A 16,646-nucleotide genomic window follows, 5' to 3' on the forward strand; every position below is an offset into this window, starting at 1 on the left:
CCCGCCCCGCTTTTGCATAGGAAAATAACCTCTAAGATGTTGCTCAATTACAATTTATAATAGAATAGGGTTGGCTTTTTTTTTAATTGTTAAACTTGCTGTCTGCTTTTGAGGAAGGGAAATAAAATGGATTACAAAAAGAGATAATAATTTTCCCTACGATACCATTAGTGTAGTCATCAGTTGTCCTTAAATTGTTCCATATATGCTGTCCGTACCCTTTTGTCTTGATGAATGCAGGTGTGGGCCACTTTTAGTCCATTTATGCTGTAAGAGGTGGAGGATTTGATGTGATAGATGTCTAGTCAAATATACATTAATTAAATGAGATAACTTGTTCTCCTGATCCCTCATTGAGATCTTGAGTGACTTGCCTAGATATAACTTTAAATCTTCTTCCTATCTTGAGTTGGTCCATGTTAAGTTAATTAAATTACTTTCGTCATCATCACCAGCATTTAGCAATATACAGTTGTATGTTGGTCACCGCTATTTGTCATTTATCTAACTATAGCATAGTATAAAGTCTTTATTTGGAAAAACCTCAGTGGCTAACAGTTTGACAAGCAGATTTCTGCCTGCAAAGTTCAGTTTCCACACTTTTCTCCACACAGGAGACTTTTCTTGATTACATCAGGAATTTAATATTAGCTGTGAGGATGCCCTTGATCTTAACATGAAAGCGTGGAGAGGGAATACTGTTTCCGTTATGAGTACAGAAGTATCACAAGTACTGCTTTTTTCAATAGAAGTTTGCGTTGTGTTCATTACCCTATAGTATTCCAATCAAATGCATAATGAAACCACTAGAATATATTTGGAGTTAAAGCAACAGAAACATGTCAAGTTTAATCTGAGCTATTATTTACTCTTCAATGAACAACTCAAATTTGGGTAGAAATTAAATGTATCCATTGAAACTTTCTTGTGGTTTTTTTGCCTTATTCCCTTAAAATGGTGGTCATGTTACTTCTAGTGACAGGTCAGTCCTATGAGAATATGGTGACTGAGATCATGTCAATGGGCTATGAACGAGAGCAAGTAATTGCGGCGCTGAGAGCCAGCTTCAACAATCCTGACAGAGCGGTGGAATACCTTTTAATGGTGAGCAGTTTATTTTACCTACACCTTGATCTTTCACTTTTCATTTTGTCCTCACTAAAGAATAATTTTAACTTTGATTTGCTTGTTATTTTGAATATTATCCAGTCAGTGAGAGTAATACCTGTTCATAGAGGAACAGCATCTCTAAGCAGAGCATCTGGAAGGCCAAGATTCAGATTTTGAGGATGATAACTTCAGTATTTCCTGTAACACATTACCCCTAACTACCTCTGTCAGTTCTTTCCTTTTATTCTTTATTTGTATGGATATGTATGTAAAGTATGTCCAGGTACAGTGATACTTTTAACTGGCAATGACTGGCCTAAGGAATGATACTGTGGCACATCTTAGTGGCAGCATTAGCTGTATTTTTGTATTAGTATCTATAACATCACAAAGGCATTTTTTTTAAGTTCCAGTTCGTTGTTTTTACTAATAATGCACAGTGTTCTTAATAATACACTTTCCAAACAAAGTTTTGAGAGTTTTTTGAAGTGTGCTTAATTTAACCGGTATTTTAATTTAAGCAGTGTTTTGGAGAAGAAGCAATTTCTCACTTGATAAATGTAGTTGGAAGGATAAAATGAACTTCATTGGTGTAAGAGGAAATAGAAGAGTAGCTTCACTTTAATGGAAGTCTTCTGGGTTGTTTTAGGGGTTTTTGGATTACTTATCATTGTATACCTTAATCTGACAGGTGAATTGTAACCACCAGAGAATCTGTCTGGGAGTTTCTTGCTTAATCAGTATTTCCAGCATGTTTAGTTTTCACTCTAGCATACCATTTTTTCCATGATGTGGTTTTTCCTTGTTCCGAATCTGAACTTTATTAAAATCTTGAAGCCAGATATCTTGAACCAGTCCTTGCAAAATATGTGCAGATTGAGTTTCTGACAGATTGATAAGAAAACGGTCATCTTTACTTCCAGTTATAAGACTTTCCTTTTGTTAATGAAGTCTTTCTTCAGTAGTTACAACTACAAGTCACTGGCATGCTTGCTGCTTACGTTAAAGATCCCAAGACTTTGTAACCTACAGTATTTACACAGACAACAAATGTTTCGAGTACATGAATGTAAAAAGTTCATTTCTCATCAAGTATTAGGCCAACAAAAGGTGATAAATATTGTCTTGCCCTAAGGGCGAATGCAGTAGCTCCCATCTATCTGCCATAAGTCTGGAATCTCGAACATCTGAAATCTCAAACTTTTGTTTCTAATGCCTTAAAAATGTTGATTTTACGGTTCATTTAGTCAGTACATATACCATAAATTCAGTGCCTCCTGTCAGTATTGGGCTTGCTGTGCACGTGCCAATCCTGTACAGTGTGCAGTGCTTGTACACTCAGTCTAGTATTTCCCTGCTCTAGCTTATTTCTGTTCAGGAAGTCCGGAATAGAAATAGAGCATCCCTATGATGGAGTTCAACACGTGGCATGTCTGCCAAATAGATTAAGTCTGCCTGGTATGAGGAGTTCATTTCCACTCCTTCAGTAGGTCCTGTGTTTAAAATGGGTTACAGAATCACAGAATCAATTTGGTTGGAAGAGACCTCTGGGATCAAGTCCAGCCTTTGCCCTAGCACCACCATGTCTGCTAGGCCATAGCACTAAGTGCCACGTCCAGTCTTTTCTTAAAGACCTCCAGGGTTGGTCACTCCACCACCTCCCTGGGCAGACCATTCCAGCATCTAATGACCCTTTCTGTGAAGAAATGTCTCCTACTGTCTAGCCTGAACTTCCCCTGTCGCAGTTTCAGACTGTGTCCTCTTGTCCTATCACTAGTTGCCTGGGAGAAGAGACCGACCCCAATTTTGCTACATCCTCCTTTCAGGTAGTTGCGGAGAGCGATCAGGTCTCCCCTCAGCCTCCTCTTCACCAGGCTAAACAACTCCAGTTCCCTCAACCGCTCCTCATAAGACTTGTCCTCCCAACCCTTCACCAGCTTCGTTGCCCTTCTCTGGACTTGCTCCAGCACCTGAATGTCCCTCTTGTAGTGAGGGGCGCAGAACTGGACACAGTACTTGAGGTGTGGCCTCACCAGTGCGAATACAGGGGGACAATCACTTCCCTAGTTCTGCTGGCCACACTATTCCTGACACAGACCAGGATGCCATTGGCCTTCTTGGCCACCTGGGCACACTGCTGACCCGTGTTCATCTGGCTGTCAGTCAGCACCCCCAGGTCTTTTTCCACTTGACCTCTTTCTAACCATTCTTCCTCCAGCCTGTAATGCTGCGTGGGGTTTTTGTGGCTGAAGTGTATGACCTGACACTTGTTCTTGTTGAACCTCATGCTCTTGGTCTTGGCCCATCTATCCAGCCTGTCCAGGTCCCTCTGTAGAGCCTTCCTACTCTCCAGCAGATCGACACTCTCACCCAACTTGGTGTCGTCTGCAAATTTACTGAGAGTGCCCTCAATCTTTATGTCCAGATCATCTGTGGAGATGGTAAACAGCACCGGCTGCCAACTGGATTTAGCTCTGTTGACCAGAACTCTCTGGGCCCAGCCATCCAGCCAGTTTTTTTACCCATTGAAGAGTCGTTCTGTTATATAAGCTGGTCTGTCTCTGTTTCATGTTATCCTTTATTAAGAATGTCATTTCTTTGTTCTTCCTGTTCTTCCTGCTGGAAAAGGGAGTGGGGAGGAACAGTCTAGCTCTTAGAGACCATATTACCTGGCAGACTTCTGTTGTCCTTCTAGAAGAATCCTGTTGCTGCAAATGGTCTTTCTAACTGTTCTTGATCTAGTGGGGTCTAAACATATTCTTACCATCCTGCTGCATCAAAAAAGCATCTCTTTAATTAATACTGATCGATTGATTACACTGTTCTTTGACCTTCTACTTTACCTGCCTCCTCAAAACCATCATCAGTGTTACCTTTCATATAATCTGCAGGGTAAGATTAGGATGTTGGGAGCTATAAGTATATACCACGGTCCTAGTTTAAACAATCAGTTCACCAAAAGTAGCTGTGAAGTGTTGGAAAGAAAACATCAAGAGTTATCTGTGCGTAAAACGTAGCTATTCCTTAAAGGAGACCTGAAGATTCCACTTGTTGTCCATGGTTCAGACGACAAGCTGTTCAGTTTTTATGGCTATGGTGAGGATCTACATGTAATCCTGTGTCCTTCAGCAGTGGACATGGAAGGAGGTCTCAATTCCAAAAGACACAGTTTCTTTTTCTATCCCCCACAGTCATCTTTGGAGGCATTTAGATTCAGTTCTCTTTTTGATGTAAGGATTTCCTAACCTATAATTAAGAAGGAGTCCTGTCTTTCCTCCAGCAACCAGACTGTTGCTTGCAGCCTCTTAGTTTGAAAATTTTTGGGAGACATTTCTGTACTGTGAGTGTAGTCCAACACTGAACAGGCTTCCTAGAGAGGTAGTCGATGCTCCAAGCCTGTCAGTGTTTGTAGCATTTGAACAATGCCCATAACAATGTGCTTTAACTTTTGGTCAACCCCAGAGCGGTTAGCCAATTGGACTAGATGATCATTATAGGTCCTTTCCGACTGGAACTATTCTGTACTAAATGTGTACATTCCTTGGACTGGGCCTGATGTGATTTTTACCCTGTGGAGAACAATGTAAGCTAAAAACTGCTCTGGTGCTCAGTTAAACAGTAAACAATTGTTTAATCCACTATAAGGCAAAAATGGCCTTCTTGCTGTCCAGGCAATATTTAGGTTCAAAATTAATTGTATATGAGTTGATATCATGCTTTATTCTGTTGGATAGCAGTATGAACAAGGTGCATGCACATCGTTAGTCTTGTCTAATTACAATTGTACACAGTCTCAGTTATTTGGAGAGCAATACTTCAAGCTAGTATTTAAGAGTTAAGCTGATGTCAAGATGACAGATTGTTTCTAAGTATTTGGTTGGAGTGGTTTCTGTAGTGCTTTCATTCAAGAGCAAACTTAAGGTTTTAAAAAAGCATACACTGTTTGATCTGAGCGCAGATTGCAGTGACAGTATATGGCTGTAAATAGGAGAAATCAACCAGTAGTCTCGTAAGATTAACCCAAGTTCCTACATTATATTTATATTCCCAGAAATTACTGATGTCATGGGAAAAGGTATTTATGCAGTGATCTGTAAGGCACTGATGACAGACAGTTACCTCAGAATTATGTCATGAGTGGAAGTTTCTTCCTGCTCTGTGGAGGTGGGGATGTGTAGCAAGCTGACCAAGCCATGTAAGGATAATGAAGTGTGTGATGGGGGAAACTTGCATTTATTCCTCCGAGTGGCTTAAATGTGGACTTGCTGATTAGGTGTTTTGTATCGTGATGTACTTCTTATGTTACAGGTAAGCCAAAGTTTTGCCTGGAACACTCTCTAGTTCTCCCTTTCTGGATGTGGTCTTTATATTAGCTGTGTATTTGTCCTTTTTGTTCAGCTATAGTGATGAATATGTTATGTGAAGAACAAGATATAGCAGGATTTTTAATCTACATTGCCTACCAGTGATTTCTATGGTAGGTTTGCCAAACCGCTTCATTGTCTGGTTACACTGAAGTTCTGTGATTATTTCCACCCACCTATTTCTTGTTTTGTGGTTCCCAGACAGAAGGGTGCCTTCTTCCTTTGAGGCAGGTGAAATATATTCAGTTATACCAGTGCTACTGCCTTCTCAGACTTACGTGGATTGAATATGCTGGAAGAGTGTAGAAAAGGGGAATTTTTTGATGTCCTGGAAACTGAGTGTTGTGAGGTAGAGGATCCTGTACAATCTTGCCCCTTTGGGGTTGAGTTTAACATAGCTCCCCCTACTATTACTCTGTGTATATCAAGAGGTTTACCGCTCTGCGGAGTCTGCATCTTTTGGGTTCCCGTTGGGCAGCTTCCCTTGCCTGTACGACCGGGGCTTGCAGTCATCTAGGTATCTTTCTTGGTGTCTGTCCCGTGTCAAACTGCCTCAGTTTCTAGGCTTCAGATACGAGGATGGGAAGAACAAATTTGGTGCAGGGGTTCAGTGGCAGTGGGGAAAGCATGGTTAGGGTGGGAAGTTTGAAGGGATCCTGTGCAGGAGAAAGGTAATAGAGTAAGATCTGTCTCTGTTGTATAACCCACATTCTAATTTACTATAATTATTCCTTTTTAGATTTGTCAGTTTCATCCCTTTGAGCAATTAGTTCCTATATGAAGTTGTTTGCACATGGAAAATAAACAAAATGCAAGTCAACTGGGTTTTTTTAGCTGCTAAAATTTGATAACATGCAGGTCTTTTCACACTTAAGATAGCGTAAATGACAGTTGTCATGCTGTTACATTGAGGAAAGAGGTCCAAAGAGCCATACTCTTATATCGCTTCTTAATTTTTTGCCAGATTGTATGGCATCTATAATCTCACTGTTAGCATTGTGTACTACAGTTCTGTTTCTGTAATGTAACTTGATTTGCATAACACTATAACATATTGTAACAGTGTATTTAGTTTAACTTTGTCACTCATGCCAAGTACCTTAGAACAGGATTCAAGCAAGTATTTGTTTGTGGAGTAAAATGTATTTTTAAACTGATGCATTGCATGTCTTTCTACCTTGCTATACAAAACCACCTATTTTTCTTGTCAAAAAATAAATTACTCTTTTCACAGTATTCTCTTACAGTTGTAAATGCACACCTATCACAGCATCTTGCATTGTATTTGCGGTGAAAGCATTAATGCTTTATCCTTCATTCTGAAAACTAAATAATGCATGCAGTAAAACAAGTATCTTTTAGCATTCTGTAGGTAATTATGTGAACTGTGGCTTTAGGGTATACCTGGAGATAATCAGACTGTGGCTGAACCCCCTCAAGCAGCAAGCACTGGTACCTCTCAGTCTTCAGCAGTGGCAGCAGCAGTAGCAACTATACCTACGACTACTAGTTCATTAGGAGGTAAGAAAGGTTATGTTTGAGAGGATGTGATAAACACTCGCACTCAACCATTCTCTTCTTCAGCGCATTTTAAGTTCCTGGTGCTTGTGAACTGATCAAAGTGAATTGGATGAGAGCTGTAACATGGAGATTCCAGGTGTGGTACTGACTTGGAACAATACAGCTTGCTGTATGTGGATGTATCTGGAATAAAGCATGAAGTTTCTAAAAATGCTATGAACTGGCACAATTCCTTTGATTCGGTATTCTGGATTGTAATGTAAGACCACAAATGTGGAGGGGGTTGTGTTTTCTGTCATTTAAACTATGTGTTCCTACTTCTGTGGCTACCTGTGCATTGTTGGCTGTGACTATACTAATGCATTTACTGATTTGAAGTTGGAATATCAAGGGAGAAACCTACAATAAGGCTGTGACATACAGCACCCAAGAGACCTATCCATGACTTAGGACTCTGCATTCAGCAGTGCAGCACATGGACAGAATGATTGATGCCTGCTGAAGAGAACTCTGTCATAAAGGGAAATAAATACACGAAAGGAGCAAAATCAGGAAGTAGGAAGGGTCTGTCATAGACTGTGGCAGAAATGTTGTTCAAAGATGTAAACCTTGATACAGGCCAAAGTATTATACATACAGGTAGTAGTGACAAGCACATGTGACATTATCCATGAAGAGAATGGGGGAAATAGGATATTTCAGAGCACTTTAGACACTACTGTGTTCAGGGCAGTACCTGACAGTATAGGATATATGGGGAGGCAAGACTTACTTGAGAAGGACAGAACTGACCTATTGCAGGAGGTAGAGAACTCTGTTGTAGGCATAGAGACAAGACAGTAGGCTGAGTAGGTGCCTCTGAATGAAGTTACTCAGAGATGAGACATAAAAAGTGCTGGAGATCAAGGACAGAAGACTGTTGGATCTTAAGAGAAGGCTGGGTGAAAATAAAATGCATTGTTTAACCTTACTGTAAAGAATTCTTGCTTAAAGCTAGAGTAAGTCAGTGTGACGAAGCAAGGTCTTCTGTTCTTCAGTGAGGGCTATGTTGTCGACTTTCATGTCCTGTTTCTATCTACAGTTATAGCGCACGTATGTTATTTTGTTAAGAGTCTTCGTAACTTTTTAAAAAACGTGTTACCTTACTGATTTTCAGGACATCCCCTTGAGTTTTTACGAAATCAGCCTCAGTTCCAGCAAATGAGACAAATTATTCAGCAAAATCCTTCTCTGTTACCGGCATTGCTACAGCAGATTGGACGGGAAAACCCTCAACTACTGCAGGTGAGTCTTAAAACAACAAAATAATGCTGTTAATTTTGATCTAGCCTTACAAGAAAGAGAATGTTGATCTTAACTGGGATAGTGTGTTAATAGCAGTTAAAACATTCTATTGTTGGCTTTTCAGCAGTTGTTGGTGTACAGAACATACTTTCTATGACATTAGAAATGAGTCCGAGGCTCTTCATAAGAGGCGCAAAGGACATCAGGAAGAGGGAAGGGTCACTGCAATTGAACTGAAACATGAAACTGCATTTCTTATGGTTAGATTTAATAATTTTTCGCTAGGCACTTTTTATAAATTCTTTTGACTACTTAATTCACTTAAAATAAGTATTCTTACTTGTCTGTTGGCAGTCTTAAACGTGCTTTATTTCAATATATTTATTTATTTTATTCTCCCATGCATCACAGCAAATAAGCCAACACCAGGAACATTTTATTCATATGTTGAATGAGCCAGTTCTAGAGTCCCGCCAAGGTTTAAGTGGCAGCGATGATGGTACCAGCACTGGAGGAGTAGCAGAACCTGGAAGTGGTCATATGAACTACATTCAAGTAACACCTCAGGAAAAAGAAGCTATAGAAAGGGTGAGTCTTTCTTCTTTGAAATGTTGCTTGGCTGTGCTGTAGGGTGTTGACTCTGGTGCATGCTTAAGACATGCCTTAACTTAAACTTCGTGCTCAGTAGTTCTGCATAATTTTTGATATTTTATATTTGATATTTCATACCTGTTGTAGTCTTGTTTCAAATCACATCTCTTCTTGCTTTATAGCAATTGAGACTAAAATCTCTTGAAACTGTCTTAGTGAGAAGATGCAGTGCCTTTTAAGTGATCAGAGGCCATCTATAATAATTAGTGATTGAATGGGTTTCCCTCAGGACAGGGAACCTGGACAGTAATTCCTCTTGCAAAAGCCTCAGACGGTACTGTTCTAGGTAGTGCTGTGATAGGTTTCTCCAGGTACAAAGGTGTGTCTGCATGAGCACTGTTTGCAAAGTACTTGGATAGTAAGAGCTCTCATAGTTAAGTAGATTAGTTGAAGTCACTAATTAACCCAGTTATTTGTCTGTCCATTAGAGTTAGTTAATTATAGCTTTCTAAAAATACAGGTAAACATGTCTACAAAAATATGCTTGGGGATGGTATATTGCATTCATAAATACTGTATGTAACACTGACTAAATATGGATTTGCATAGATGGCAATGCCTCTGAAATTTTTCTTTCAACAAATTGCAAAGACTTACTTCATACTGTGGTAATGTTTTTGTATATCAATGACTTTTTCAACTGGCAAAGCAAAATACTATGTAAGGATCATCAGAAAAGAACAATTTTAATATAGGTGTCAATTCTCTAGATCTCAAGGAAACTGACAATAAAATTAGTCTAATAAAACTGTTTGTCCATGTACTTCCTCATAGATCATCCTCTCTAATCTGCTGCATTTCCTTTTAAAACCATTTTACGCAGTAGAGCATTAACTCTACAACCTGTTCCAAAACCCAACAGAGACCTTTATGATTCTTCCCCTTCCATGAAAGACATGCCTCAAAATTTGGGTGTCTTAGTATTACAGCTGACACATTCATGCTGTTTGTAAGCATGAAATTATGTCTAAGGAGTGGTTGATGAGGGATAATAGGACATAGTTTCTCACAGAGATTTGATCTGCACTGTTTGTAAAATGTCTTGCAGGTGCTGTGAGGATTTTAAGAAAAACTCCAAATGGTTGTATGTACTTGCCCTTGGCTAAAACAAAGATTGGTTTGCTGAATGTCTTTAAGTGCAGGCTAAACTCATTTCCCTTGGCACAGTGATAAGTTCTTCTCTAGTATTTTCATCCCCTGTTGTCATTGTGTCCCAGACATAATTAGTTCCTTGACTTCTGAAAAGCAGATTGCTCTCAACTTACTTCTCATGGGCTACATTGTGTAGTCAGTTTTTTAAAAAGTGAAAGTCCAGTTGGAACAATTGGAGGTGTGGCTTAATGTGATTTCTTGGGCTACCCAGTAGTGATCACAGCCTGGGAGCTTTTGTTCCAGGCAACTTTTGTTAAAAATCCTGAAGTTTGTATAATTAATAGTTTAAAATGGGCATGGTTTGAAATTTATTTTCTGCAGCAGTGCAGTGTGCCCTTACTTCCTGACATTACCATGACCCATGTCTGTTTTAGTGACTTATTGTGGCAGTGAAAGAAAAGTGATATGTTTTATGGTGCTTCATTAGACTCATTCAAATCACTTTTTCAAGTGAGAATTTACTAAAGTCAGAGGCAACACATTCTTGTTCTTTGCTCACTAAAGGCTGTATTGAGCTAGGCAGCAATGTTTGTTTCAAGAAGGCAGTAATTGCTTAAGTGGCACCTCAAGATGCTAGACATACAAAGAAGCTTAATATACAAAATGTACTTTCTAAATATGTTTCTTTTTTTCAGTTAAAGGCATTAGGATTTCCTGAAGGACTTGTGATACAGGCATATTTTGCTTGTGAGAAGAATGAAAACTTGGCTGCCAACTTTCTTCTACAACAGAACTTTGATGAAGACTGAGATACTTTTTTTTTTTTTTAATTTCGCACCTCACACCAGTGCATTACACTAACTTTGTTCACTGGATTGTCTGGGATATTTGGGCTTATATTCATAATGCTTGGTGTATAGTATATGGGCAGGAGGGGAGAACAGAATGTAGAAAACAAAGCAAAGAAAGCAGCAACTATGTCTGCTTTAAATTAGCAGATGCAGAAAATCACACAGTGTAAAATAACATACAACCAAAATTCAGCTTCTGCAGATAATTAGTTCCTTCTATAAACCGTAGGTTAACTTTTTCTAGGTTTTCACTCTTACTGTACGATTTCCAGAAAAGTAGTGTAATGCCCTGCTTCATGTTCCTTTCTACTTGGTATTGGAAGTAGCCTGTGCTACTTAGATTCTAGATTCTGTATTTCATGGCAACACTGGATAGCAGCTTTGTGAAATCCAAAAGATCTGAGCAAATATAAACATTAATGCCAAAATATGGGTAGTTATTTTGCTTTTTCAGATGTGTTAAAGTAGTGCAAGGACAGTATTTTTAATGCCGGATTAAAACAACATTGGCTTTTTTTCTCTAATGAAAACTCATTTCAGTTAGAAGTATCTTGATCATTGAGAAACACCAGCACCTCCTTTGCCCCCGCATAAATGATCTGAGAAGCTATATATACAGGTAAAATTATTATCCTGTTTACATCTTTTGGGGAAAAGTGATAGATATCTAATTACTGTTCACTTCAATAGTATGTTGCAGTAAAAGTTTTAAAAGCAATAGATTGCATGTTTGGGTTTGTTATATGCACTCTTGTGAGTTGAATATTCTTTTTCTGCCAGCAAACAAAATGCAAGCTTCGTTTTTGTCCACTGCATTGAGACTATCAAATCAGATTTCACCTTCCTACCTTTGTTGAACCAGCTTTTACAATACAGCTGTAAGCATCTGAAGATACTGATATTCTGTTGCTTTAGAGTAGATTGTAATGATCAATTTGTTTCTGTTCAGTAAAGATTTTTCTGGATTTATTCACTTTATGAGGAAGAAGAGTTCATAAGTTGAGATACCAAGCAAACAATCCAGTTACTCCAACACAAAAGAATCTGCATTTATGCCTTTTTATTGAAAATGAGCTCTGGTTATAGAGTTTTGAATCTTACTTCTTGGTACCTACTTGTCATTTATTTTGTTTAGTCATCATAAAATGTAACAACTTTCCTTTTAATGTTCTTTGACTTTTAGAGGCAATTTTGCCCATCATTGCAATGCTATCAATGAAAACAAATTCTAATTTAATCTAAAGTTATTACGTGCAACATTTCTTGAACACAGCTTGGGGATATTTTGAGTTTTTACTGTTGTACTCCAGTTAACCTGGATTACAAATTTGTATCTACAGTAACCAAGAAAATATTATTAGTGGTACAGCACTGAGCTGTTGTGCCACTAATTATATTAACAATTTAGTGGTACAACTGAAGAATTTATTTTCTGCTTAGGTTGTGTATCAGTGGATTAACTACTTAACTACTACTTAAGCTTAAAGTACAAGTTAAGTGTCTGGAGAAAAGAGAGTGAGAAAGTCTGAAACATTTGTATTTGTGTTTTGTTTCTTCATTGGTTGACTGTAGTCTGTTAAATAATTGTCTGCACAAAATAGCAAAATGTATTAAAGACTTCTACTTTTTCTTTCTAGCTTTAGACATCTGTGATGTTTTTCCGGATAGTATGTATACTAATTACTCAGATTTTATTCTTTTAAGATTTCATAGGTGTATAATGTCCGAGTGATAAGTAGCATAACCCAAATCTATCAGTTGGAGGTGTGATATCACTAAATAGAAAATAAGTCTTTCCTAATGCTTTCATTTTAGAGAAGTTGATGTTCATACCTGAGTCAGCCAGTACACTTCAGCTGAATAGGATTCTTAATATATTTATGGAATGAAAGACATGGATTTTGATTTAACACTGTGCAGGCAAGCAGGTCCTGTTTGTTATCTGTTAAAAGACGAGCTGCCAGGTACTTGAAAAATGCCAAATTGATACAAGGACTTCTTGAATGTACTTTACTACATAGCTAATACCTAACTAAGACAAAAGCTTTTCGTTTGTGGGAGTCTTCTGTACTGATCAAACTGCTATCAGAAATAACCATTCCTTCTCTAGGAGGGTGGACAGTAAAGCAAGAATGTCTGTGGGTGTTTCAGTCTACTCCCTCCAATTTTGATTCTGAAATGTTTACTTATTATAAATGTATTTGAATTAAAGACTGTTGAGCTAGGTCTTTGTAAAAAAGCTGGTAGCTTTGGTCATTTGTAACTTTGTATGCGGAGTGACTGGGGGGTTTATAGCTGCTGTGGATGAAGCCTTATTAGTAATTCTGTTCCCATTTTTCAGCAGTGGAACAATGTTTATGTGACTTATGATGAACAACAGGTGTATGACCTTATATGCCAGCAAAAAGTTACCTGTTCAATAGTGGGATACTAGCCAGGGAGAATCATGTGTCTCTTTGTAGTTGCTGCCAAAAAGGAAGAATACATAGAATTCATACGGTATTGAGAAGGTAAGTCTGACCTGAACAAGTTGCCTAAGTTGCCTAGGTATGCTGTGCCTCGTTTTCTACTGACTACTACTAGGAGTTGTCTGCACTGAGTGCTTTTCAGCTTATTTGCTGCAGATCTCTTAGGGATTTGGGGAGCAGTCTTCTCAGGGCTTTGTGAACTGTAGCTAAGAAAATCAAGTATTTCTTCCTGAGTTTTGCTACTGGAGTCCTTACCTTTGTTGTAAAACTTGTACATATCTGCTTAGTGAAAAACTATTCATGATGCACTTTTAATTGGGATTAAAAAGATTACTCTGAAGTCATATTAATTCTATAGTTGTCTATTCTTATGTCCTCTACACAGCTGCATTTTAATGCTATGGTTCATTAACCTCATCCAGAATCCTCTTAGGAATCTAGCTAAACCCCAAACAACTGGATTGATGATATGCTTTATTCTTACCACACTAATAGAACTTTTTAGGAATGTGAGATAGTCACTCATGAAGTCAAGCTGTGGCTCTGATTTTGAAGTGTTGGATTGAGCTTTACTTCAAGACTACACATGAATGACTAAAGCTGGGAGACATAAAGCCAAGTCTTCAAATAATGTAAGCAGATCCATCACCGGTGGTTTCACTGGATATTTCAGTTAGTTTTACAGAGATCTGGAGGCAGGCATGTTAATGTTTAAATTCTTTTGCTGATTTCTTTCAAGCCTAGCTCTGTCTGTGCACAAAACTAACCTAGAGTTTCTGCACTTGAAAATATTATGTAATGCAAAGGAAACAATAAGGTGGGAGTGAAGAAAGAACATCTTTCAGTAAACTTTTTAATTCTTCTTCTTTTCCTGGTTTGGAATGCCAACAAGGTGTTAAACTATCTTTTGAAAAATATTATTTTGAAACTACAGTTATGTGGTTATGAAGTTACAAATTACAAAATTTTGTGACTTCACTAAACTATCCAGAAAAGTAGGCTTATTCTACCTGTGATGAAATGATGTACAGGAATAATTTAATTATTAAATTACCACAAAAATATGTGACTGATCAGCATTTCTGATGGTTGGAATTTATGGCTGCAGGCTGTAGCTGATGCTGCTGACTTCTAATTTTCAAGTGCCAGTTCTGTATTTATATATTTCTACCACCTTGGTTCTTGTTAGTAGTCAACTTTTTTGCTCCTTCCTAATAGTGAGAAATACTTATTGTCTAGGCAAGAAAAATAATCATTAATAACACAGACAATTTAGTTCTAATCAAAGCACATTTTATGAAGACACTAGCATTTGTGGCATTTCCTTTCCGGACTGCAATGAAATAAATGGACACATGCATATTCTTCAGTAATAGTAGTAGTCTGGAAAAATTGTAGTAGACTCTGAAGATACTTATACCTACATCATCCACTTGCTTTGCTGTTTTCCTTGGTGAATTCTTACAAAACAGTATCGGCTATATGCTTTCATTTGCTGAAAGTCTAATGCTAAAAATAGTGCTTCAGTGAACGTTTTGTGTTGTGTATACCTATGCAGCTGCACCTAGAGACTTAGAATGCAAAGTTTCTTTTGCTTTCAAAATAGGTACCCTTTCTATTTTGATGTAGCTCAATGCATTAATGCGAATACTGTGTGCTGCAGAGGGCAAGGAGCAACATCCTTGAAATTCCTGTTGCCTGAGATAGGGGTTTTAGATGTGATACACTAGGAGTAATCGGATATTCCAGCAGGCAGCTCTGTGTGCCATCCCAGGGGAAGGATTCGTTGCTATCCTTGTAATGTGAAGCATTTGACTCTAAGTGTGCAGCAACCACAGATGAAAAAATAGGGCAATGTCTCCCAGTTGCCTCTGTGGCTGTATCTGTAGAATTGGTCAAAATCTTGTAAATTCAGGTACATATTTTTAATTATATATTTGAACTAAGCATGTTCCTTCCCTCCCCCACCCCTTTGTCTTTACCTTAAATCTCAATTTTTTTATTTCTTTTTCTCTTCACTATTGGAGAAAGTATGCAAGCTGCACAGGGAGTGCTGTCAGCTCCTGTTAGAGAATGGAAGAACAAGATTTCAGAGGCAGGAGTTGAGATGTTGAATAAGGAAATGGTCAGTCTTCTGCTTGGGATATGAAACAAAACGATGAGTGCTGAATACCTGGGATAGAGCTTTCCTCTATAGGGAGGTTAGGTTGAAGTGAGGAGTCCACACCTGGAAGAGGCCGAAGTGTTTGTGAAAGGGCATACCTGAAAGAGTTACACAGTATGTTGAAGGTTGAGAGGAATGGAGTGGTGTGGCAGGTCGGTGATGAGCAAACTTTTGGTGGGACTCTGCATGTATAAATAAACAAGAAATTGATAGAGAAGGTGGAAACAGGATTTATATTCAGGAAGACTTCAAGGACAAAAAAATGATGGATTCCTTTTCAGCTAATAGTTTTTTATCTAGCATTTTGACTAAAGCCAGCTCTAACTGAGAGTTGATAAAGAGGTTACAAAACAGGGCAAAAAAAAGAAACAAACCACTTTGTACCTTGGCAAAGGTCTCACAGACAGCTTGTAGTCTCGGGTAGTCTTAACTGCACTGAGGTGCTCCTGTTTAAAGGTGGAGAAAAAAGTAATTTGATTTTTATTTCTAGCTACACGTTATGTTGTTAAGACCTGATCTGCTCATTGAGTCTCTTCAGCAGCCTTTGTTGTTTGAAGTGAGAGAAATGAGTGGTCCGCCTAAAGTGTGCATTTCATAATAATACTGCTGTTTGCTTTAATTGTATCTCCATGTGAAATACCAAATTCCCCTTTGTCAAAGGGCAGGATTATGCAGCATACCAATGGAGCAATGCTGCAGAGTTCATTTGGACAACTGTTTCTGATGAGATTGTGCCTAGTGAGGGTGCATGTAATTGTGACCCATGAGTATGTGTCTTAAATTGTAAACTGTGAGCTGTGGGAAACTGCCACAAAAACTGGGAATACTCAAACTCAAAAGAGCAGCAGGCTTCAGATGAGAAGCTATCAGAATATATAAAATACGGCTATAAATCAACACAGCTGTATTTTTTTCAGCTGCAGTAAGAAATAAAGTTCTTACTGAATGAGTACGTAGCAGTAAGAAATAAAGTTCTTACTGAATGAGTACGTAGCTAAATTGTTTTTCACATTTCTCAGAATTTGAAGTAACTGGCTAACTGGTACACAACTATTAAGGAGGTAAAATATACAAAAGACCATTTTCTACACCTGTTTAAAATGTGCATGCAGTGTCTAGGTCACTGTTCAAAGTCAGTGGC

The 16,646-nt window shown here is 38.3% G+C and overlaps 1 protein-coding gene across 1 annotated transcript in view; it reads left to right on the forward strand.

Moving 5' to 3' along the window:
- The window catches only part of RAD23B (RAD23 homolog B (S. cerevisiae)), a 22,942-nt gene extending 11,760 nt beyond the window's left edge, over window positions 1-11,182 (forward strand). Inside the window, exons 5-9 of the mRNA XM_009706505.1 lie at window positions 977-1,104; window positions 6,872-6,995; window positions 8,152-8,279; window positions 8,691-8,867; window positions 10,718-11,182. Of these exons, the coding sequence (XP_009704807.1) occupies window positions 977-1,104; window positions 6,872-6,995; window positions 8,152-8,279; window positions 8,691-8,867; window positions 10,718-10,831 (671 nt within the window). The 3' untranslated portion in view covers window positions 10,832-11,182. The remainder of the gene's footprint in view (window positions 1-976; window positions 1,105-6,871; window positions 6,996-8,151; window positions 8,280-8,690; window positions 8,868-10,717) is intronic.
- The last annotated feature ends 5,464 nt before the right edge of the window (window positions 11,183-16,646 follow it).

Source organism: Cariama cristata, unplaced genomic scaffold (assembly GCF_000690535.1).
Source record: "Cariama cristata isolate BGI_N322 unplaced genomic scaffold, ASM69053v1 scaffold7468, whole genome shotgun sequence".
NCBI lineage: Eukaryota > Metazoa > Chordata > Aves > Cariamiformes > Cariamidae > Cariama > Cariama cristata.